The 25,725-nt window shown below is 33.5% G+C and overlaps 2 protein-coding genes and 1 pseudogene across 3 annotated transcripts; 1 reads left to right on the forward strand and 2 right to left on the reverse strand.

Annotated features, from left to right (window-relative positions):
- Positions 1-399: 399 nt before the first annotated feature.
- Positions 400-1,487, reverse strand: LOC143580909 (F-box protein At2g27310-like). The gene has a single exon (XM_077063820.1). It carries the CDS (start codon positions 1,405-1,407, stop codon positions 412-414), a length of 996 nt encoding a protein of 331 aa, XP_076919935.1. The 5' UTR covers positions 1,408-1,487; the 3' UTR covers positions 400-411.
- Positions 1,488-10,914: 9,427 nt separating this feature from the next.
- On the forward strand, positions 10,915-13,726 carry LOC143582822 (small ribosomal subunit protein eS6-like). The gene is made up of 5 exons (XM_077065311.1): positions 10,915-11,037; positions 11,585-11,642; positions 12,817-12,925; positions 13,023-13,295; positions 13,375-13,726. The coding sequence occupies exons 3-5, from the start codon at positions 12,844-12,846 to the stop codon at positions 13,611-13,613; spliced, it is 594 nt and encodes a 197-aa protein (XP_076921426.1). The 5' UTR covers positions 10,915-11,037; positions 11,585-11,642; positions 12,817-12,843; the 3' UTR covers positions 13,614-13,726.
- Positions 13,727-14,619: 893 nt separating this feature from the next.
- Positions 14,620-22,706, reverse strand: LOC143582830 (lysine-specific demethylase JMJ21-like; annotated as a pseudogene). The gene is made up of 16 exons (XR_013144051.1): positions 22,351-22,706; positions 21,346-21,456; positions 21,208-21,266; positions 20,995-21,137; positions 20,206-20,403; positions 19,917-20,116; positions 19,287-19,386; positions 18,129-18,659; positions 17,922-18,044; positions 17,219-17,299; positions 16,811-17,142; positions 15,681-15,944; positions 15,520-15,604; positions 15,276-15,414; positions 15,040-15,196; positions 14,620-14,963 (listed from the first exon to the last, which is right to left on the reverse strand). The product of XR_013144051.1 is annotated as a lysine-specific demethylase JMJ21-like (transcript).
- Between the last annotated feature and the right edge of the window lie 3,019 nt (positions 22,707-25,725).

Raw genomic sequence — 25,725 nt, forward strand, 5'->3', positions numbered from 1 at the left:
TTCCTTAATTTTAGAATATCCCTCAAAGTCTTGTACTTGTTACTTGTTAGTTGGTCCATCTTGTCTAGTCACTACATACTCATCATTGAGAGATGGTGTTCTTAGAGCCTCAATAAGATCAACCTTAATTTCTCGGGTGGATGTGAGTGGAACTAACTCTCTCATAGGACTCTCTACCTAGTAAACAATCCGAGATAGCGGACAACCTAGATATATATGATGATTTTATCAATTGCTACCTAGAGACATGCACCATGATTTCTATAAAGTGTCAACTTCTAAAAAGTTCCCAAAACTACTCAATGAATTAGCAAACAATCCTGATGATTTTAACTTCAAAATCCACAATTGTCATATCATCCAAACCAAACATGGGATGAAAACACCACACATAACTCAAAAAGAATATTACTATAAGTAAACAAAATAAAGATAAGAGTAAAAACACAATAAAATGACAACAAAACCAAAGTCAATGGCAACCTCCTTATTTATTTGTTTCTTTTTTACCCACTCTTTCCTTTCTCTTTTCATTTTCTTAAACTCCATGTAACTCTTCAATCTCTCATCATCATCCACCACTTTCTTTAAAACATTATTTTCTTCCATACTAGCTCCTTCTATAACCCTCAAAAACTCTATACCATTCAAACAACATGAATCCAAATCTCTTACTTTTAGTATCACCTCCTTCACATTCAACCCCACCCCTCTTTCACCCACACCCAATGTCAAACATATCCGACATTGCACCATCTCACTCGGGTCGCACCCGGGCAACACTTTCATGAACCGGAGATGAGTCTCGTTCGTCACCCAGTCCCCTCTTGCGCTAACTGGTTTAATACTCGATAAGTTACACACCCGTTTTCGGACTGGGTCTATTATGATCCAGCTTAATGTCATGGATTCTTTCAGATGTGAAAGTGCTGCTTTGTCAGCGCCCACGATCTCATCAACTGTCACGTCAATGGATTGTGGAATTCCATGTACCTGTTCAGATTCATTTAAGTTAACAGAAATAAAATCTGAACAGGTACACTTAAATAATTTTACTGCAGAGTAAATTACATCATTTTGGTAGCGTATATCTACGGATGAGACAAGTTCTGATGGATTGTGCGAAGGAAATGAGCTGTTGGTAGTTAGAGAAGGAAATAAGTTGTCGAAAAAAGAGCGGTGGCCAGCGGGGAAGGTGGATATGATATGATCAACGTGTGGGTGGGTGATTGAGGGCCAAGTGGATCTAGCAATAGGAGACCATAAGGTGTTGTCCGAACAAAGGGTGTTTAGATAGGATGATGCAGTGGCTGTGTTGGAGAGTGATGGACCATCGAGTCGTGTTAGGATGTTGGTTTGAATGATGTCCGAGTGGATATCGCTTAGAGTGGTACTTGTCACACTCATACTTGCTAAACAGAATTAATAGTTTAAAGTTTGTTGGAGACTTGAAATTGCTAGGGATTTATAATGAGCAAGAGAGGCTTATATTTGAACACATTATGTACGTGTTTTATTTCTGTTCCGAACAAATATTAATTTGTTTGTACTAGAAGAGTGAATTTTTCTAGCGTCATGTTTTTTTACTTATCTTTTTTCCTTTTTTAAGAGCAAATTTAGTAACCTTACAAGAATAAATGTAATCGACAAAATCCTATTATGTGATTTTACAATTATTCTGCTAAAATGTAAAATTCACATGTTTAGGAAATACAAATAATCACTCTAAAATATAGATCATGTCAACGTTACCAACCCACAAAACCTTTTTCTTTAAGGAGGAAATGTTAAAATACAGAAGGAGAAAAAAACGGAAGTGTGAAAATGATTTGTGATTAGTGACCATACGAAAAACCCCTAAAAACGTTAATAAAAAAATCATAACTTAGAATATAAAAAAAACGAAAAAATTAAAAAACCAAAAATGTTTCCCTCGTCATTCCCGTTCCAAAAAAAAAACACCGAAAAGACGCAACGCCGAGACAAAAGACACAATGACGGAAAAAAAACACAATTATAAACAAAAATACACAATAAATGGCAAAATATAACACAATGTCAAGAAGAAAAGACACAATCAATGACGAAAATAAACACAAAACACAATAATAAACACAAAGACACAATGTTTTTCCCTAAACATTATGTCATTTTTTTTAAAGAATGAGGGAGACGATGGAAACATTTTACTTTTTTTGTTTTTTATTTAATTTTGAATTATGACTTTTTTATTATATTTTTTAAATGCATTTTTGTATGGTTATAAATTCTTCTCATCCTTCTTATTTTTATTCTATTTTATAGAATAACTTGACATGACGTTATTATCAAATTATTTAAATATTATCATAAAATATTATATACAGTGCAAGTCAACTAGTCAAGGATATGATGCTAAAAAACAATATAAAAAGGAAACTAAAAAACTACACACATAAAAGAATAAAATTATAAATTATTTTATTTTTATTTGCAACGAGTCGAATTTGATTTGTATCGTTTAGGTTTCTTATGACCCTAACACAAATCAATGTCGATTTGTTACGGTAACAACACTAATTAAGCATAAAAAAGGTTAGTTAGTATCAACACATATATAACTTATAACTTCATTAAAGATTTGGAAAAGTATATAATATACACCCTCCCGTTCCATTATAAGTGTCCTAGTTTGATTTTTCAAGTCTTTCTTGTTTAACTTTGACCGACAATATTTTTGTTTGTGTTATATAATACTTGATGTAAAATATATGAATGGATTGGATTTTAAATGTATTTTACATTGATATAATTTTCATCAAGTATTATATGACACGAACAAAAATATTTACGATCAAGGTTGCAAAAAAAAGACTTGAAAAATCAAACTAGGACACTTATAATGGGACGTGGGAGTATAAACCTAAAATATAAATGCATAAAATGTTTGTTACGCAACCGGCACAAAACCCAAAAAAATTAAGTCAGTAAACGCCATAATAGTAGTGAAACTTGTATAGCTTGTTATACAATTAAAACGGCTAGGTTCATTCTGGTACCAGAACTAAACGGTTGGTAAAACCCGAGCGTTAGCGCATGAGTCAACACGAATTCGATTGGCATAGTTAGGTTCGTTATGGTATCTAAATTAACCTGAAAATAAAAACGATAAAATAATCTATAAAAGAAGTGTAGCATCGGGCCACCAGTTTTAACTAGTTTATTGGATTTTAATAATTCCAGCTAAAGACTATTAGACGATATCCCAAATTTAAAAAATTAACAAAAATTAAGTTGTATATAGCATCGTTTTAAGCTAAGTTTTACATCAATCGACTTATATCATCATTGTGATCAAAAGCCATAAAAATCAGTTTGAAATTCAAAAATCGAAATATTGCTTTTTACTATCCCACGCGATGCATGTTCGGAGAAGAAAAGAAACTAGTGAATATAAAACTCCATCCACGTTGGTGGTAGTGTGGTAGCATGCATGTGGGAAGGACTTTTGTAAAGGATGTTGCGTTAATATGCACCATATTCTATAACACTCTTTTCTAAATAAGTCGATCTCCAACGATAATTAATATTGGTATAAAAGAGGATACGCAGACTTATTATTATTATTATTATTATTATTATTATTATTATTATTATTATTATATATATAATTAAGAAGTTTGGTGACGCAATCACGTGATTGGTCGCCAAACTTCTTATTTGCTTTTGATTTGTTTTATATTTTTAAATTTGTGTCGGTTCGCTTTTGTAAAATACAAGGTTTTTTAATCATTGATATCGTCAAATGATCCTAGCCAAATTCGCGTAAGCTCACGGTCACAACCCAAGGTTTTTTTCCCGTGAATTATTAATCCGCGTCAGATCAAGGCCACAACCTCATATATTTTTCTTTTGTTTTTGCCATGGTTTATTTTATGTAAATATGTTAATTTGTTGTATTTTGAGTGTGGACGAATTAACTTATTGCTTAATTTCAAAGTCGTAACCCGATACCAACCGAACCTGTGTTGGTTCACCATCACAACACATGGTTTTCTATGTACGATTTAGTCTTAACAACGTCGATTCCGACGGAATTCGCGATAGTTCGCAAACACAATGCGTGGGTTTTTTTTGTCTCTCGATTCCATAACCAATGAATTCGTATCAGTTCGCAACTACAACACGCGTGTTTTTTTTCTTCACAATTTTTTTATTTTTAAATTTTAAATATATTAAATTCTTGTATTTAAGAGTGGACGAATTTATGGTTTGCTTTATTTTTTGGGACGTAACCGGATACCAACCGAAGTGTCATCGGTTCATAAACATGTGTTTTGTTATGTAACTTTGTTGTATTTAATTTTGTGTTAACAAAGTTTTTTTTTATTTTTTATTGGGGTGGGGGGGTTAATTACTGGTTTCATTACCTGGAACCGATAATTTACCTTGACTCACAGACGCACTGCAATATTTGATAAGTTGTATGAGTACGACGATCAATAACATCAACCCGGCGCAACGCGCCGAGAATCTTCCTAGTTATATAATAATTAAGAAGTTTGGCGACGTAATCACGTGATTGGTCGCCAAACTTCTTATTTGCGTTTATTTTATTTTACATTTTCAAATTCGTGACGGTTCGATGCTGTAAAATACAGGTTTTTTTTATCGTTGATTGCGTCAAATGATTCCGGTCAAATTCGCGTCAGCTCGCAATCGATGAATTTACCTTGACTCACAGACACACCACAAGATTTGATAAGTTGCACGAATACGACTGTCAATAATATCAACCCGGCGCAACGCGCCGAGAATCTTTCTAGTTATTATTATAAAAGATAACTTTTGTGCCGCAATGCCCGATTGGGTCATTTGGCGGCACCTTAGTGGTCGACGACACCTTGTTTTTTTAGTTCCAACATCGTAACAAACAAAATGCAAATCTATCAAATGCCAATTTTGTTTAACCACCCGAATTCGCGTAGACTCACCCAATTTTGTTTAATTAGTTTGGTACCTTAAAGAACGTATCAAAAACAACCGAATGGCAAATATGTTTTTGTATTTATATTTGTTTATTTGTTTTAGTTTTTGTACCGTAACAAACATAATTAGGACCGACCGAATTTGCGTAGACTCACCGCCACATCACCCAGGATTGATAACGTTCGGGTTTTACCGACTTTAGAGTTTGAGTTTCGATACCATAACGTACGTAACCGAAACCGGCAAAATTCATGTCGACTTACCGCCTCAACGTCCGAGGACCGACAATGTTTGGTCTTACTAGCACCTAGGTTTACAGACCTGTCTCGACGCAATGCGTCGGGTGAAACACTAGTTTTAATATTAATATATTATAAAAATATCTAACTTTCTCAAAATATTAATATCATAATGGAATAATTGTTCTAAAGGGTGTACAAATGATTTGCAAGAGAGTGGGGTTAAAGTGATAAGGCCAAGCATAGTGGGCGGCAATTTTGGGTGAAATGGAGCGATTTTGGCGTAAACACCGCCCCCAGGTGATTTTTGGGGCAATAAAAGGGGTGACAAGGGGGGGGGGTCTATTTGTCGCCGGTGGATGTGTGGGTTTATATTATTATTATAATAGTATTAGGCTACAACACAATTACACCCTTAAAACAAAAATCCTTCATTTACTGACTGAGCTCCACATGACACAAAACGCTTATTTTGTAACCCCTCCACTACACATAACCTTAGGATTTTGCAACCTGAAATAACTTGTGCCACTCGAAACCACTATGTGTTGCTCGAACGAATGCGTGTTTGTGTCAATTCTTGACACAACGCTCTTTGATCTTATTCTTCTAATGTATCATGCGCTTCCCATTCCTCATCCTATTTAATAATATGGGACGAAGAACAAGTGGTGTTGGGAGAACATGTGCCGCTCGAAATCGCCGTGCATATCGTGTTAGATGTACCTGTCCTCTTTGATATGAGTCGACTACCACATGGCACATTCTCTTGGTCATATCATGAAAATATTAATGAGAAATTTTGTAATTTAGAAAAGTTGTTTAGTATTTTACATATTGAATATTGTTATAAACGCAAATGTAAATTCCGATCATCAAATTCATGATAGTTATTAACTTATTATAGGGTAACGATTACGCTATTGTGTATATTCAGTTCCTATAGATTTACCAAATTATTTTGGCAATTGCCATGGACAAATGACTATGTTCAATAACTATAAACGAATGTTTATAATGTTAGCTTTTTAAAATGTGGCATTTGTTAGTTGTACCTATACCCATAACCTCCTTTCCTCTAAGAACCTCCATAACTATATAAGCAAAATGAATTAAATGGTCAGTTTCGAAGGAAAATAAGTATATTTGACAACTGATGAAGCTAATTAGTTAGTCTAGTTGTTTGGAAAGTCGTGGGGTTCCCACATACGACAAGAATAAAAAGAAATTCATCGTTAAAAAAAGAAGGGAAAAAAAACACTAGTCTAGTTGTTTTGGTAGAATAGTCTAGCCTCATATGCCACATTTATATCTTGTAGTATATATGAGAGAATGAACACTGAATCACAAATTAATGGCGACTTGGATTTTCTTAGAGTTAGTGATAAAATCACTCTCAGATAAAATCTATTTGAGGCACACAATAAGTTTTATCGGATGAAACTAAGAAATTAACAAGAACATAATTTGATTGTGAGAAAGTTTTGCCGTGCCCTAGACCTGTGCATGGAAAGAGTATATATCCCCAAATCTGATTATTTTGGAAACCGTTTATAACTTCCATAATCCATTCGGGTCATTACCAGACCTATACATTGGGCTCAGTAACATGTTTTTGAAAAGAATGCATCAGCCCATTCTGTAAATTCATTGTCAAAGCCCAAAACTTTATTATAATAAGTATTAATTTGTTAAAGTTAAAACGTTGAGAATCATCAGCTTAAACGAGTTTGTCTACATCTCCAAACTCGTTAACAACTAATGATATGTAATCGATCATAGTTAATCTGATATAACAAAATCTATATTGATGATTAATAAAATTATCAACATATCTTTGCCATGGATAAGTGAGTGTTCCATTACTTTTGAGAAAATAAAAGATGTTTGTTCATGTAAAGTATATAATTATAATGTATTGAAGTGAATCAATATTCCTTTAAAACGATGATATGTTTTTTGCTGTACATGCACCCATAACCTCATTTTCACTAGGAACCTCAATTTCACCTTAAAGTAGCTCCATGTAGTTAGGACTCCACAACCTTAAGTTCTCCAAGTCATGTGTTGTACCACAAATCAGGAGTTGCACCACAAACAATTTTTGTAAAAAGAAGCTCTTTGTAATTAGGGCTGATGTGGTATCTTGTGTCTTCCACACTAGTGTTCAATACTGGAAAAATAAAACAAATATATATATTAAAAAACATGTAAAAGATCAAAACGGCACAAACTTTCCTATTCTAGTAAGTTTTACAGGAAATGAAGCATATTCGAGAACCGATTACTTAGTAGCTAGCTAGCTAGTTTATGTAGCAACTGGTCTAGTCCAAAGACATAGAGATAATGTTAAGGCCTGGGATCTCTATGGTCTCAGGCTCGAAACATGACAAGAGGGGTTTTTTCCACAGTGGTGAATTTCCTTCTTGATGATGTTCCTTGGTGAGTCAGACGGGGAACGTTAATATCAATACAGACGGTTGGCATCACGTCTCAAAAAGGCTCACTCGGGTACCAGGGTAGTTCCAAACGTTGTTAAAAAATATAGCTAGATGTTTAAGTCAATTTGTTTACGTTTCAATACATTTATAGTCATAGAAACATCCAAACGATTTACAATGAAGTGGCAGGTAAGCGGGCAACAAGCTGCGCCGCAGCCCCCTTTTGGAATAGTCTTGCCATAGATGCCACATTGCCATGGACAAATGAGAGTTTCTATTCTTTTGATAAAACTAAATGGATGTTCGTCCATGTAGAAAAATGTTCTCAACAGATAGTTGTAAATTATGTATGACTGCATTTTCAAGAGGTGATATGTTTTATTTTTATACCTGTAACTGTAACCTCTTTTTCACCTGGAACCATTTCATTATAAATGAGCCCTTTGTAGTTAGGACTCCACAATCTCAAGTTTTGCAAGTCATGTGACGTTGGATTTGTATTCTCTACCTTAGAACTTGTACCACAAATGTTTTTTGTAAAGATTAGTCCTTTGTAATTAGGACTGATGTGGTACCTATTGTCTTCCACACAATTGTTCAATACTGAAAACAAACACAAAAAAGAAAAAGAATCATATGTTAAACATGTTAAAGAACAAAAAAAACAAACACTTTAATTTCATATTTGTAGCAAGTTTCAAATGAAAAGAAATATATTCATGTTTTATTTTGACAAAAAATGGGTTTTTGTCCATGTAAAAAATGTCCTGAATATAGATAATTGTATATACAATTGTTTTTAAAGTGAGTTTTTAAGAGGTGACATTTTCTTGATGCACCCATACCCGTAACCTCCATTTCGTCATAAAGGCGCCCTTTGTAGTTAGGACTCCAGAAGCTCAAGTTACGAAAGTCATGTGCCATAGGATCCGTACTCTCTACGTCAGACGTTGTATCATAAGCCTTTTTCATGAGGAGCTCTTTGTAATAAGAATTTTTACGTTGGAGCTCTTTGAAATAAGAACTAGAACTGATGTGGTACCTATTGTCTTCCACACTATTGTTCAATTCTAGAAAAACACAAAGAGTTAAAAATATGCCAAACAACAAAAATACCAAAATAATAATAATAATCATATTTGTAGTAAGTTTTTAGAAAACGTATATCTATCTATCTATCTATCATATTTAAATAGCTTAAATTACACAACCTTTATAGAAGTCGATCAATTAGATTACTCTAGTTGTTTAAGTCAAGTAACCCGGCCTCGGATACTACATGATATATCCTTGCCATGGACATGAGTGTCTATTGTTTGACAAAAATAAAAAAATGGGTGTTTATTCATGTAGAAAATTGTCCCTAGCTAGTATAGATAATTGTGTAAAGAATTAATGTAAGTCTTCAAGAAGTGATATTATTTGGTTTGTTACACCCTTACTTGTTTCATCAGGAACCAACTCTTCACTATAAAGGAGCCCTTTGTAATAAGGACTGATGGGATGTCTCTTGTCTTCTACACTAGTGTTAGATACTGTAAAAACATCAAGGGTTTATATGTTAAATAAAAAAGAAAAGCCTTTTATATATGTGGTAACTAGTTTTAAAATTATTAGTTAAGTAAATGCATTAAAACCGGTTTCAAGTTATTGTATATCCGTACCCGAAACCTCATTTTCACCAGAAGCTTTCGTTTCAGTCATGTATAGGAGTCCTTGGTAGTAGGGACTCGGACTCTCGAAGGATTCAAGTTCTCGAAGTAACTTGTCGTTAAATGTACGGTCATGTGCCTTTGAACTAGTACCCGGAAGAAGCCCCTCATAATAAGGACTAATACTAGTGTTGAATGCCTTGATGGTTGAGTTAGGGGACTTTTTTTTGTACATGAAATGACTTGCAACTTTTCTCGTCCAACCCGTTATCATGAAGCCGGCTGAACGAGACGACTTTTTTGTCAAGTTCGACACTCGGTCAGTTAGGAACGGCTGTGGGTTCGGGGAAATTGTAGGGCTCTTCATTGTGAAAAGTTAGAAACGTATCAAATTATTGAAAGAAACTAAAGGGGATATATAAATTTATTTTGTAAGCAGCCAGAGTAACGCGTCTTGATGTCAATGTTTTTTGGTTAGCGTCGTATACAAGGGGTTTTGTAAGTCTTTCGGTATGATCGATGTGCTCATAATGTCTTGCAGGAAACGGGTCGGGATTGATAATTCGTTCGATGCTTCCCACTTCACTCCACTAATTAAAGTATTCATAAAATAATACTAAAGCTAAGTGACTGAACACTTTGGTTTTATGATTTTTAGAAAATCTTAGGAATTTTCAACTAATGTGTGAAATAGTTAAAAGAACACTTCTAACTATAGTATTTTGTATTGCAATTTTGGTTTCTAACTTTTGTTTGTTATGATGTTCAGGCCCATCTTTGAGATTTCAGGTATCCAAGCGAGTAATAAAAATGAGCACTTGTATGATATAAGTTCTTTTCTCAAAGATCGATGATAACTGTAATAAAAATAAACAAAACAATGTTAAACCAATCGAGAGACCCCTGCTTAGTTAGATTGAGAAAGCCGACTATCAAAAATGTGATTTTCTAAATTTCAAAAATTAAACAAATTACTTTCCGAGACCCTTATTTTGTTATTTAATTCATACCCATTAAATTGTTATTTAGATGATTCGACGATCACTATTGTTGGGCCATATTATTTTGTCAAAAAAGTGGGCTTAAAATTTATATTAATCTTCACACACACGTACATAAGTTTCTAAAATTCCAGACCTCTATTGATAGCGTACCTTAAATTATATGGCCTCCATTCCGGCCTTGGGGAATTGGTAAAGAGTTCATTTGCACATCTGTTAGTTTTTGCAAGGTAGTTCGGTGTACAAACTAAGTTATTTCTGGAATTAGAATCGGGGATAAACTGATTCTAGGTATGGTCAGGTTTTTTTACCGTGGTTTGGGTTTTTGTTGGGTAGGGTCCATGTTTCGATGGGTCTTGTTCAGTTCCAAGTAGACGAGGAAATGAAACTTGGTTTCTACCATAGGTCGGGTACGGAACCCGATATATGCCCCAAGGGCTTAAAGTGTAAATCTGAGAAAACTGTCTAAAAGTGGAGTATATAAGCGTATCAACATACAATCCAACTGCCTGGAAACCCTAGCTTAGCTGCTATTGTTTGTTAATACGCCGCAGCAGCAGCTTGAAGATGAAGGTTTGGATCCATTATTTGTACATAATAATTAACCATCAAATCTGCTTGCGTTTGCTTAATTGTTTTAAGATTTTGAATTATTATTGTTGAATTTTTAGTTTAATATCGCCAATCCGACCACTGGATGCCAGAAGAAGCTTGAGATCGATGACGATCAGAAACTGTAAGCTCAATAATCCTTGTTTTAACCTAATTTAATTCATACAAGTTCTGGTAGTATATAGAAGATTTAAACCAGTCAGTTGTTTTGGATTGTATTTGAAGGATTTTTAGTTTTTTTTTTAATAAAGTATAGAATTTAGGGATAAAAGAATTAGTGTCAATGTCATACTAAAATGAATATGGATCATTTGGATTATTTAATTGAAAAGAATGAAGCACTTGAATGTTAAATATCTGATGATATAAGTGTTTAAACACTGTAACAACTTGATGTTGAAGTTATTTTCATATTCAATTTATTTTCAAAATGGAGGTAATTGTAATTGTAAATATCTCTGTTGCTGCATTGTAAGAATGGTAAAAAAAACTGTTCGCACACTTTGAGCCCCTTTCGGGGTCTGGAAACATGTCTTAAGTGTCGTTTAATAGAATATTAGGATATAATCGTAATATGTGGACTAGATGGGGTTTGGAATAGAATGAAGTGCCTGGCATGTAAATGTGTGATGTATAAGTGTGTAAAGATTAATAAAGCTCTACTTGTCTAGCCGAGCGTTCTTTGACAAGCGGATCTCACAAGAAGTCAGTGGAGATGCTTTGGGAGAGGTATCACAACACTTTTTTTTATCCCTCTCCCCGATCCGGTTTATATTTGTTTAATTATTTATTTAATTTTTATAAGCGTTAGGGCCTTGGTTAGTCCAGGCCCAATGGGCATGGACGGGTTAGTAAGTGTTATATAATCTTAAAACACACAATGGGAGACAAAACACGAATCACACGAAGCAGATGCGAATATAATAAAATGTGTATTATTATTACTTTGTTTTTTTTTTTTAAATTGTTGTTATCATTGGTACTGCTATTGTTATTATTATTACTGTAAAGAAGTGAGAAACCAGAAAGAATGCACATGGGCTGGTTGGAAAAAAAGTTGCCGGAGCCGGATTGTCTGAAAAGGTTTGAGTTTGGTCACACTTGGGGACATCCTAACGGCGGTGGTGCAGCTCTACTAGAGCTGCTCACATGCTACAAAAACACAGGAGAGAGCACATGTTCCAATTTGTTTCTTCGGCGAGCAAAAAACTCCGGCTGGCTATTAGATACAGTTGGTTTTTCAAAGGGGGGTACATTGGAGTCACTGCCCGGCGTTTAGGAGTCTGTGGTCCGTGTCAAGATGTTTGGTGGCGGCTGTTTAGGGTTAGGGCGTGGTTATGCTTGTTACCGGAGTAACCTTACGTCCTCTACGATACTCCGGTAACAAACATACCTGAAATCTAACCCTAAACGCGGTTACCAAAATCCCTGAACACGGGCCACAGACTCTTAACCTCTGCCCAGTGACTCCATCGAACACCCTTTGAAACACTTATGGTATCAATGAGCCGGCCAAAGCATAACCAAATTGGAGTACTTGTTCTCTCCTGTGTTTTTTTAGCACGTGAGCACCTCTAGTGGACCTGCACCACCGTTAGGAAGTGCCAGGCGTGACCAGACTCGACCACACTTTTTCCACATTCTCCCTAGTTTCGTGCTTCTTTAACCTAATTATAATAACAGTAGCAATAGTATTAAAAAAACATAATAAAAGTACTGAATTTTCGTTTGATTTGTGTTTTGTCTCCCATTGTGTGTTTTTGTTGATTACTGTGCTTGTTTGTTTCTTATTGATCGCCAGTTGTTATTCATTGTGCAGTTCATCGTATATTGTTACTTCATTGCGTGCTTTATATCTACATGTAATTTATTTAGTTTATAATTTTTTATAAACTAATCACAGGAATTCAAAGGGTACGTTTTCAAAATTATGGGAGGCTGTGACAAACAAGGCTTCCCAATGAAGCAAGGAGTTTTGACTCCAGGTCGTGTCCGTCTTCTCCTTGTAAGAGGTAAGCCAACTTCCCAGTATTTTGACTATTTCCAAATCAATTTCATATATGATGACTATTCAACCTTTTATATTCATATTTGTCATGTTATGAACAGGAACACCTTGTTTCCGTGGGTATGGAAGGAGGAACGGAGAGAGAAGGCGAAAGTCTGTTCGAGGGTGCATCGTGAGCCAAGACCTCTCAGTTCTAAATCTGGTTATTGTGAAAAAAGGTGAAAACGATCTTCCCGGTTTGACTGATGTGGAGAAACCAAGAATGAGAGGACCAAAACGAGCCTCAAAAATCCGCAAGCTTTTTAATCTTTCTAAAGAAGACGATGTTAGAAAGTATGTCAACACATACCGCAGAACCTTCACCAACAAAGCCGGTAAGTATTATTATTGTTTTTCTAAAATATTATGTTAAAACAGTTAGAATCTTACTATTGATGTTGCTAATCATAACAGGGAAAGAGGTGAGTAAAGCACCGAAAATTCAGAGATTGGTGACACCATTAACATTGCAAAGGAAAAGAGGAAGAATTGCAGAGAAGAAGAAGAGAATTGCAAAGGCTAAATCGGAGGCTGCTGAGTATCAGAAGCTTCTAGCAACACGGTTGAAGGAGCAACGAGAGAGGCGGAGTGGAAGTTTGGCCAAGAAGAGGTCTCGGCTTTCTGCTGTATCTAAACCATCTATTGCAGCCTAATAATCTTATTTGAAATTTTTGAACGATTCATGTTACGTGTTTTGTTTATTTTAATGTTGGGGACCGGTTTCTGAGATTTTGTAGCTGAAAATTTTCAAGGATCATTGTTTAAATCGGGCTTTGCACCACTTTTCTTTGCTGCTGCTTGTGTATGGTGAGATTTGATGAAAATGTTCAGACTTAATGACCATGTGATTAGCCAGTTTAACCAAATTTTAAGTCATAATCAGGTTTTTTTGACTTGTTAGTGGTCCAATTAATACATCCTAGACCTGTAAAGAAGTTGATTTCTGGTTTAACTGGTATGACTCGTAGGTTTGATTTTTGTAATTATAATTTAACGTTTTTAATGTTAAATAGCATGTTTATTTATGAATAAGATTGGCACTGAACTGATTATGTACTAAAAAATAAAGTTACCAACACAAGAAATGAGTGGTTCCCTAATTGGTACAAAGACCACCATTAAAATTACCAAAAAAAACATCAAAAACGGTGCTGATACTTCGGTATTGACAGTAAAACAAGTGCTGGTAACGATTGTGCTTGGTCACTACCGATTCTGTACCTGTGTACTGTATTGGTACTCGGTGTAAAATTGTTTAACGTCAATGAGTTCAAGAAGATGCTAGCCGATCAATTATCAACCCAAGATGTATTAGACAACAAGAAGTTTCTTATGTTTACCACCTTAGAGCGTTTGCGAGTAATATTGTAGATTGCGTGTGAAAATGGCCGTCTCAAGTACCATCCTAACACATAGTTTGATTGCGAGATTCATTTGTCGTGTATCATTGTGGAATTCCTCATCTTCCATCGTTTCTCTGCCTTTGCTAAAGATGGAACTGCTGTATTTACTATGTGTAGCAACCATTAGCTACAAAATCAATTACGACTGATAACAAAATCAATAACATTTGGTGCTTCAGCTTATATAGATTGTGTGATGTCAAAGACGGTAGTACCCTCCCTTGCAAGATGCCATGTAAACATCGATGACATTAATCAATGTTATGATCTGCTTTTAACGATTAGTCTGTGTATATTTCCCATTATCTCTTAAAAGTATAACATTCATTTATTTATGACTCAATGACCTACACACATAAATATAGCAATACATTGGCATTTTGGTTTAATGTTGCAAGAAAATTATACAAACACAAACTGTGAAAAATGATAAAAAAAAAAACCCTCTTATTTTTGCCATTAAAATGAAGCTAAAAGTAGTTATTCAGATCGCCCCACACAGCTTCCTCAACCTCCTCCCATGAGTTCACTGTTCTCAATTCTTTTGCCGTACCGAAAATCGCTCCCAATATGTTCTCTTCATGTATGATACAGTAGCACCTATACATCCATAAATCAACCATAAATGATATTATTGTATCCGCAACATAAACAAAGTTCAATATCACTGACTTACATTGTTAAATACGATATTCGCCTAACTTTGCGCCCATCATCAAAAGAACATCTTTTCCCAAAAGGACGTTTGTAGCTTTCTAGAAGCTTCTTCAGTAGCTCCACGTCTCCACGAAAGATGTCTAGATGGATTGGAATCAAATCCAATATCGGATCACCTAAAATGTCAAAATGATTAATAAAATTCAGTTAGCTCAATTTCATCAAGTTTTAAAAGTGTTGATATAATAATCTTACCGAGAGACATGTTGCTGAAATCATAAATATAGCTAGGACGCCACGAATCTTTAATTTGCTCCAAGTGAACATTATCATCCATTATGTCTGTGTGCACCCATGAGCAACAATTTTTCACTTCAAACTTCCCATTTTCATTCTAAAACACGAAGCAGAAAAATTCATAAATATTTTCAAGATGGTAATTTTAGCAAGGTAAAGTTTTATTAATAAATATCAGTTTGTGTCAACAATATTCACTAACCTTAAACAGACTATACAACTCTACAAAGTCTTTTGGGAGATACTCATTCACTTTTTCAATCAGTTTGCTTGGAATCGGATAACCCCTACAAATATTAACCAGAAATTTAAATTTTCACTAATATTATTTAAAATATAGTTTTGTACGTGTAATTGACTTACCATTTATTCAAGCGACTGGTTACATCCTTTTTCTGATTTAGTATTGTAAAGAAAACTTTTGACTCTGCTGGGAGATTAATATTTTGGATTACATTATCCATAGAACCGTTGTTGTGGGCCTCATGGCCCATCTTCAGTTTCTTCTCCATGTGCGGATATGACAAATCATTCAAAGGAGTAACGGGTAAAACATGAAGATCATGTAACTGCTTCCCCAAAAAGGAGGCTAAATTGGTAATTTCCTCCCATGGTAGCACATCTCTTCTGCAAATTCAGTAACTTAAATATTTATCATGAATTTTAGACGCGACTGTTTCAACCCATTTACTTATTAATGGGTTGGGTCAAACAAACATTATTAAAAAAAAACTAACTAAAAATGAAATGAGCCAAACAATTTAAAAACATTTATTCAAATTAGACAGTAAAATAATCTTCGATTCATGTATCATATTTGATAAGCCAACTATCTATAAAAATATTAATATTTTACACCAAAAATGTTTCGGGTAAAATTCTAAAAAGGACCCATTTTGCCACATCTATTTAGGAATTAGGAGTGTGCATAGGTCGGCTTTGGGCTCAGACCGAACCAAAAACCAAAAATTCAGTTTTTAAGATTTTGGAACCGTTCTGTTTCTGTTTTTGGTTTCCAGTTTGGGTTCAGTTTTCTTAGTTTCATCATTTGGGCTTGAAATTTATGAACCTAAAAAAACAATTGGCTCAAAATAATGAATGTGAGTCTAAATCTTTTTGTTAATTAATGATTAATTGATTATTATACATTTGAGCTAAAATATTTGAGTTACAGTATTCACTGAATTCTTATAAATTACTTAACATTCAAAATAAAATTAAAGAATAAAAAACTTATATATTCAGCCTGTTTTTTCAATTTTAATTACATGCAACACGAAACCTGAAAATTCATTTTTTTTTTTTTGCAAAAACATACAACTTGTTATGATGTAAGGCCACATGTATCATACAATCAAACAATCTGTTTTGTTTGGGTTTAGTTATTTCGGTTCTGTTTTTTTGTTTTTTTGTGGTTACCTCGGTTTTTTAGGTTTCTTGCACATCTATTGAATTTCACAGTTCTAATGGAAAAATGTATGAATGTTACTTACAGGTCAGCAAATATTTTTCCTCTGCATCTTTTAGTTATAATGTAAGGCCAAATGTTCGAGCGTCCACCACAACTAACCAATTCCTCTAATGTCATACCAGCTCTTTTATACTCGAATAGCTTTTTACTCCAGATGCCAAACGGGCACTCAGTGTCGGGAATAATATCATCAACTGTACTATGTTTTGTAATTACATCAGGTACACCTTTACCATCCCATGAAATCATTTTATACAATCCGTCTTCAAGGAAAACAATCCCACTGGCTAAAATATTAGGAACATGGTTTTTCAAACTAGATTCTGAACTCTGCATTATACTGTAGAACTCAAGCTGTAAGGATGCAAACCATATTCTATAAGAGTTTGTTCAATTCATCAAACATAAGAATTTATTCACATAATTAAACATACCTCTGTTCCTAATGGAGACTAGCTTGCAACCCGTCCTCCACAAAGATTTTGACCACATTGTCACCAACAAGATAAACCTGTTGGAAGTGTGAATACTATCAACTTAGAATTTTGGTAAAAGTTTCACCAAAACCTGGTAATGGAACCATGGTTAACTCTATAAAGAAATCTTAGTCCAATTTCTATTATTTATTTATTTATTTTTATTATTATTCATTTTATTTGTAACTGTGAGAAAAACTCATGGGACCCCACCAATAACTTGCTAACCTATGGGACAGGTTAAAACACAACTTGAGTTGAACAGATGGTCTTCAAGGGGGAGAGAAAACCAGTGAAAGCTAGTTTAAATTCAAGGACACTGTGCTACCCCCTTGACGGTTTCCAATTTCTATTTTGGGTAGCACGCCTTTTTATTAGTTACAAAACGGATAAATCTTGATAAAAAGCTTCAAACTTTTAAAAATTTATGATTTCAGTAATGTTGACCGTGTTTACTTGTGGCATGGTTCAGGCATGGCACACGGAAACAAGTTAACTTAAGTTTTACCCAAAATAAAATCTTTACTTATAGTTTGAGAACTTTGTGAGTGAAAACAAATTAGGTTACTCAGAAACAGAAATTGGATCAAAACTGCTTACATATTTATGCATTTAACTAAAGAGCAGAAACCAACATAAAAAATTATAATCACTTACAGGATTGCTACCCGTACCAACTGGAAACTTTTCCTCATCTGCAGGCAAAGAGATATTATGAAAGGAACATAATTCTTCCATGCACTTGGACCATTTATTGGTATTCAGTGCAATACAAGCTCCCTGAAATTTAATCACAACATTTAACAAAAAGAAAAAAACATACAAAGTAATTGAAAAAAGTATTACAATAACAAAAAGGTATACCTTCCAAATTAGGTCTCTTAATCCAGGTTTCCCAATCCAAAGCTTCCATAACCAATTTCTCAATTCTCTCTGTCCAATACAATTACTTGTGCTCCATAACGAGTTATAATGATCTCGATCTTTGTCCAAAAACATTTTCAAGAAATTTATGTCATAAGAAAACTCTAAAGCAGACCCGTTTTTAGCAAAGCTTAAATCATCCATATGTTCATCGATTTTGACTTTCTTCTTCTTTCTAGTCAGTTCTGAGGAGTTCAAATTGTCTTGTTCCATTAATAATTTCTCATGTTCTTCAAGCGCAAGCAACCCAGCTAGACAAACTCCCTTGTGTTGATAACCAGGAGCCATATCCAAACATACAAATTCGAAATTATTTGAATTTACATAATTCTGAGTGACAGCAATAGCTGTCTCCAGGTTTAGAACACAATGCCACCATCCAGTTGGAACGTAAATAGTCTCACCAGGTAGTTGTGTACATTCTATTGGCTTATCCTCATCAGCAAGAAGTGGGTAGAAATCCAACCACCACTAAAACGCACAAAAAATATAAAAAATAAAATTCAACTTATTACATAATTGATAATGGTGTGTGCATGAACCCAGAAAACCCAATCCGTAACTGAAACCAGAAAAACCAATCGCAACTGAAAACCAGAAATAACTAAACCAATCCGATGGTTTGGTTTTATGTTTTCGTTAAAACCAAATTTCGGTTCGGTTTTGCATTTTACTAAACTGAACTAAAATAACCGAAATAACTGAAGTTAAACCCAAAAAAACCGAACCTAAACCAAAACCGCCTGTTTGGTTTTATGTTTTTGTAAAAGCTGAATTTCCAGTTCAGTTTTGCATGTAATTAAAACTGAACCAAACCGAATGTATGGATATTCATTTTTAAGTTCGAAATTTAAGTAATGTATAAGAATCTAATAAATAGTATAACCCAATTAGTCTATAATAATCAATTAATCAGTAATTAACAAAGCATTTAGGCCCAAATGCATTATTTCGGGTCTTTTCAGCCCAACAATTTCAAGCCCAAATAGTACAACCGAAAACTGAACGGTTTTCAAAAACTCAAAACCGAATTTATTTCAGTTTGAAGCTAAAACCAACCCCTGATTGATATAATCATTTGTAAACAATGTTTATTACCTGCAATGAAGATGGAGTTTCAATGTCAACATCACCATCTTCATCATTCACATGTACCGTCACACCTAAAGGGACTCTTCCAGGAGGATATAGGGCCCACCTAATCATATAACAGTAACATAAATATTTCATAAGTTAAATTTTGATAGAAAACTATAGGGTTAATTTCATAATACACACACACACACACACATATATATATATACATACCTGCAAACATATAAGATATCATATATATCCCTCTAAACTAATCAAAATATCATATATATCTATTTTAACATACTTTATAAAATTTTTTGACAATATGATCATTTTACATTTAGTTTTCACAAAACTTTAAAATCTTATTTTCCCATTTTTAACTCATCTTGTTATTGTTTTCTTTGGGGTAGAATTTTTTTTGTAAAAGTTCTAAAAAAACAAGGGTAAATTGGTCATATTCTATACTGGTTTTTTATGAAATATGTTAAAATGGATACATATGATGATTTGGTTATTTTAAAAGAATATATACGATATTTTAAAATTAGTTTGGCTATATATGATATTTAGAATTTGGTTTGAATATATGATATTTGTTAGTTGTATAGGGGCATATTTGGAATTCTCTGAAACTTATAAAACATTTACCGTTTACGACCACATAAAAGAGTATTCCAAGCACTCGTAAGAGCCGGATCAACATGCCAAGATGCACCGGACCTCTCGGGCCCAATAATAAGCCATCTAAAAGGTGGTCTTTGATCCCTTTCTAATACATCAAAATAGTCATCTGGGAATAAATGAGGTACACTGTAATCTTTTAATAAATCTGGTGCTGTTTCCCCAAACTGCAATTATTAGTTATTAAATATTAATTTCATTGCTCCTAATTTATAAACCACTTATAGAAAGTGGAATAATATGGATATTATTGAACCTTGTCATCAAAAATGTAGAGGGGATCCTCATCATGTTGTTGTTGCGTGTAGGAGACGTAATCTTTAAGTTTCATGGATATTTTATTTGCACCACTTTGAGAGATTCTGAACGATTTATCACCATATTTGATTAATAATTGTTCGGGGGTCCACGTCTTCTTTGCCTCCCAATTATCAGCCAATCCCGAAACTAAAACCTGCATGAAATCATGAATCATGTTCATTTGTTAAGAAAATGAACATGTTTGTGTTCTTTAATAGTAGAAACAAACGGTTCACAAACGAAGCACGTTCGTGTTTGTTCATTAAGCTGTAACTGAACAAATGAACGAATACGAACAATTAAACGAACAGGGTTTACTTGCTCTTGTTCGTTCATTAAGAAAATGTATGTGTTTGCGTTCGTTTATGTTCATTCATTAATAGTATAAGCGAAAGGTTCATGAACGGCATAACCGAACATCAGTCTATTAGGCGCAAAAAATTTATGAAACATCACTAAATTGTAATGGGTGATATCTTAGTTCCTTAAACTAGACAATCATATATGCCTAAAATTTTAAGTTAATATATAAGCGAACAAAAATAACATTTAATGTGTTCATGTTCGTCCATTTAACTAAATGGAAAAAAAAATTGTCCATGTTCGTTTACTATATAAACGAACTTTCAGCCGAACGGTTCACTGAACATTTAGTTCATTTAAAGGTCTAATAATAAGTTACGAAAAGACTAACATATAAACACTAAAACATAAACTAAAATATTATATAAAGTTAATGACATACAGGTTTCTGTGCATCATACTGCTGATTAAACTCTTCTAGTGAAAGGTTCGTTTTTCTTTACACATTTCCTTGATCAAAAGCAAATCCATCCAACTGCGTATAGCACCGATAAAATCGTTTGTATAGAAATAAAGAGTTGAATCCTGTAAATGCAAGTATGAAAAATATGACTATTATTATTACTATTATTATCATTATTATTATCATCATTACCATCAAAGTGTAGTGGTTTTTTGCAGGGGTCATCATCATATTTATTCAGCACTTGCAGTCTGTAGTAACATTAGGAAAAACATTATTTATAAAACTTATATATAATTTGAATTGTAAAAAGGTAAAGCTGAAATGTACCCATGCAGTGTTGTCTTCTTCCAGGATCCTTGGTATTGAAGCTCACGGTTTTCTTTATTCAAACATAAATTCATCCACAGAGGCTCTTCATTGCATAGGATATACATCACACTGCACACCATAAACCAAACTTAGAAGACATCCCAACAATGTAGATTTAACCTACCAATCAGATTCTTGTTCTCGATTTTTTATAGAATCTTTTACCTAGAACTCTAATCGGATTCACATAAATGATGATCTCTCAAAAAAATCCCCAAACTAGTTGAACTTCATAAGAATATTTAACCTAGAATCCAAATTAAATTCATATGAATGATGATCCCTCAAAAAACCCCTAAACTAGTTAATCTTTATAAAATTATTTAACCTAGAATTCTAATTGAACTCATATGAATGATGAAAGCCCCAAATTAATAAAACTTCACAATAATTTTTAACCTGGAATTCTAAATGAACTCGTATGAATGATAACTTCTCAAAAAAATCCCCAAATTAGTTAAACATCATGACAGTATTAAACCTAGAATCCAAATTGAATTCATAAGAATAATGATCTGTCAAAAAATTCCTAAATTAGTTAAACTTCATAAAACATTTGACCTATAACTCTAATTTAATTCATACACATGATGATCTCTCTCTCAAAAAAATAACAATAATAATAATTCCTGTGCTAGTTAAATTTCATAAAAACTTTAACCTAGAATTCTAATTGGATTCATATGAATGATGATCTCTCAGAAAATCCCTAAATTGGTTAAACTTCATATATTTATTTAACCTGGAATGCTAATTCAATTTATACGAATAATGATCTCTCAAAAAATATCCCCAAATTCATAAATATATTTAACCTAGAAACCTAATTGAACTCGTATAACCTCTCAAAAACAATCTCCAGATTAGTTAAACATCACATAATATCTTATTTATACACTAAAAAATATTGAAACTGAAAACTGGAGGCTGAATAATATAATAAGTAGGATAAATATATACAACCTGCTAGCACAAGCAAGACGAGCAACATCACGCGGAGCAAGCAAATTCAGTATCGAACAAACGATTTCATCGGAGAGAACATTGAAATGGCCTAGACCATCAGGCCTACGATCTCTGACCACAATTTGATCCATTGATTTGGAAATTGAATTATTAGGGCTTAATTTGTGTGTGATGTGATTTGTTCAGTGGTATGTATGTATATTATTGCAGAGAGGAAGAATATGTGCGATTTATGCGTAATATTTACGCAATTTCGTGTTTATATTTTCTTAACCGCGGAGTTGACGCGTGCGACGGAGGATCGGATTCATTCCCGTTGGCGTCATGGTGAAGACTTGAGGTGCACAAAGTTTAAAACTCAAAACCGGTTTGGGTTGAAACATGTTCGGTTTAATCAACAAAAGTCAAACCGATTCGGGTTGAAACCGATTTCTTGACTAGGTTACGATCGGTTTCTGTTCGGATTTTGATCGGTTTCGGTTTCGGTTTTGGCCGGTTTTTGCTCGGTTTTGGCCGGTTTCGGTTCGGTTAACCGGTTTGAAACCAGTTTTGGTGGAAAAAATTACAAACCGGTTCCAAACCTATGGTTTCAGTCGGTTCCAAATCGGTTTCTGCATAATCGGTTGCAAAGCGGTTCGGTTTCGGTTCGAGTTTCGGGTTAGTTCGGTTAACCGTTTTATTTGCCCACCGACCACCACTAGTTTTGGGTTTTAGATTAGACCAGGTGTACTTAATGTTAGTCCTTGTATACGTAAACGTATGAGAGCCAAACATCATTACATGTGTTCAAGAGGGGGCGCCAAAGGGTAAGGGGAGCAAAGCGATGACCCTCTCCTTGTTTTTAAGGGGTAGGTTCGCCCTTGGGCGTGAGTGTAAGAGGTGTAAGGTCAGGTTCATTTCTAACAAAGCAGTTTGTTTTTTCATAATTTTCATATATAAAAAATGTAGATTAAATAATAATTGTGTCGTTACTTAAACCATTATTCGTTTTTTATGAAAAAAAAGTTAATGAGAGTCCCCAAGCTTACGTGACATTGACATGGCGGGACGTTTTTCACTTTTTAATTAAACAACTACAAAGTAGGAAGCACAATTGCAGAGAATATTTGTAAATTGAAGTGAGACAAAGTGAAAAGAGGTGAAATGAATCACTATTTATAAATAGATGGTAAAGCTTTGTTAATGGGTCTTCAAAGCTTTGAATTACCAATTGACTTTGAATTGTGTTAGAAACAGGGAAATGAAAGTGAAGACAAGTTTAATATCACTAAACTAAGTTGAAACACCTTTGAAATCGTCTGAATTAGTGTTTAAACGAGTTAATGGAAGGTTAAACAAGAAAAGTTGAAACAACAATTTGTGTCGCGCTACAGCTAGAGGCATGCCTGGTCGCGTAGCGCGATTCAAATGGGTTCGTGGTGCTTGAAGCCATGCTCATCGCGTAGCGCGATGGCCAACGGGTAGGTTTCACCAAATTTTTGGAATTTGACATATTACAACCCTGGACTTGATTTAAATGCTATAACTAACCAAAATATATGAATTTAACTTGTGATTGACATTGTAACAATATAATAACATTATAAACATTAGATAACAACAAATCCACACACTACAACATAAATAACATGAATAAATGAGGATCCTAATTACAAATGGACAGGGTAACCGAAATGAGGCTCCGAATTACAAAATGGACCGGTTCAAATACAAATACAAATATGTCGAATGTCACTTCATTTTCAAGTCAGAAAAACTCATTATGTTACTCTTGATTTTCAATGCCTGCAAGTCAAATACAAGATCCCTTCAGTCAAAGGTGAGATAACTAACAATTGAACAAGTTTTCCATTGTAATCAAATATGTGTCATTATGCAGTATCTACAAACTCTAATGAGACACGATACCAGATTCCTAATGTACAATGTTGAGTCAATCAAATAAAAAAGGTTTGACGACCTTCAACTAAAGTTGTTGATGATATTTCCTTCATGGTACAAAATTTATTTTAACTTAATGACTACACACATTTTACCTCTAAACAATTATCAACTAACCACATAAACTGTAAGCTTTTTAACAAGCATCCAATTAATTGTGGTATGAGGGTTCTATGCATAAAACATATTAAAATTCAATAAGAGTTTGCTAATGATAAGAATGCCTATAAAAAGCTGGAATTTAGACACATCCAAGGTCCATTCTAAGAATATGCCTATTTGATGTACCCAGATACAAAAGTGCTAATTTTATTCTGAGAAAGGAGATATGCATGCATTTAATGAATTGAAGCTCAATTACCTTTAATTCTTCACATGTATAAGACAATATGCAATTGTTTAGTTTAAGCGTGCTGTCTGACGTCTGTTGCCTTCTTTCTTGATAATTTATACGCAATTATAAAGTAAATCAGAGTTTAGACATGATAAGATAATTGTTAGATGATATTTAAATTGTAAAGATTCCTGGTCTTTTTATAGACTTCAAAACAAATGGATAACTAACATAGTTAACGTTATTCGAAGTCATTCAGCCTAAATATTGAAGGAGCGTTACCTTTATTGATATACTAGATTTAGACCCCGTGTATTACACAGGATGAATCAATATTTAAATTACAGTTGATAATATGATGAAAATAAAAAACACAATTACAAAAACAATAATAATAATAATATTTATATATGTGTGTTACTACACAGTAAAGTGTATTTACATGCCATAAACCTTTTTTTAATTTACATTTAATAGGATTAAGATTAAAAAATATCTTAGTAAAAGTTTTGTGCGTGTAAATTTTGTGGATTGTTTTAGCCTTTTTTTTATTTTTTATATTAAGTTATTTTAAGTAAAGATTTTAATCAACAATATCCATATTGAAATATTTACTTTTCTTCATATCAAAATTAAAATATTGATATCAAAGATTTCATTTAAAAATATGAGATTCAACATATGACAAAAAATGGGTTTTTAGATTGGGCAACGAGGTTTTTCACCTATAGTATGTAAAATTATTACAAAGTTTACAATTTAAATAGTTTTCATTTGCAAATTTAAAACTTCGCTGCAACATATACTATAGATAGAAGTATCTATGTAAGTACATTTTTATGTACTTTATTATCATCAACACTTTTGAAATTTATATTTTTGTTATTATCTTGAAAATCTGTTCAGAATTAAATATTTTTTCTCAAAAGGAAGGTAAATCAATTTATATAATAAATATAGAAAGGTTGACAACATAATAAACACATATTATATTAGTTTATTTTAACAGTAAAAGGTAATTATATGACATAGTCTTATTTGATAACTTAAATAACAAATTGTTTTAACCTATGAATATATCTAGAATCAAGGAACTA

The sequence above is a fragment of the Bidens hawaiensis genome, unplaced genomic scaffold, assembly GCF_021521415.1.
Source record: "Bidens hawaiensis isolate Kalapana, Puna unplaced genomic scaffold, B.hawaiensis_p1.1 tig00001511_1, whole genome shotgun sequence".
Taxonomy (NCBI): domain Eukaryota; kingdom Viridiplantae; phylum Streptophyta; class Magnoliopsida; order Asterales; family Asteraceae; genus Bidens; species Bidens hawaiensis.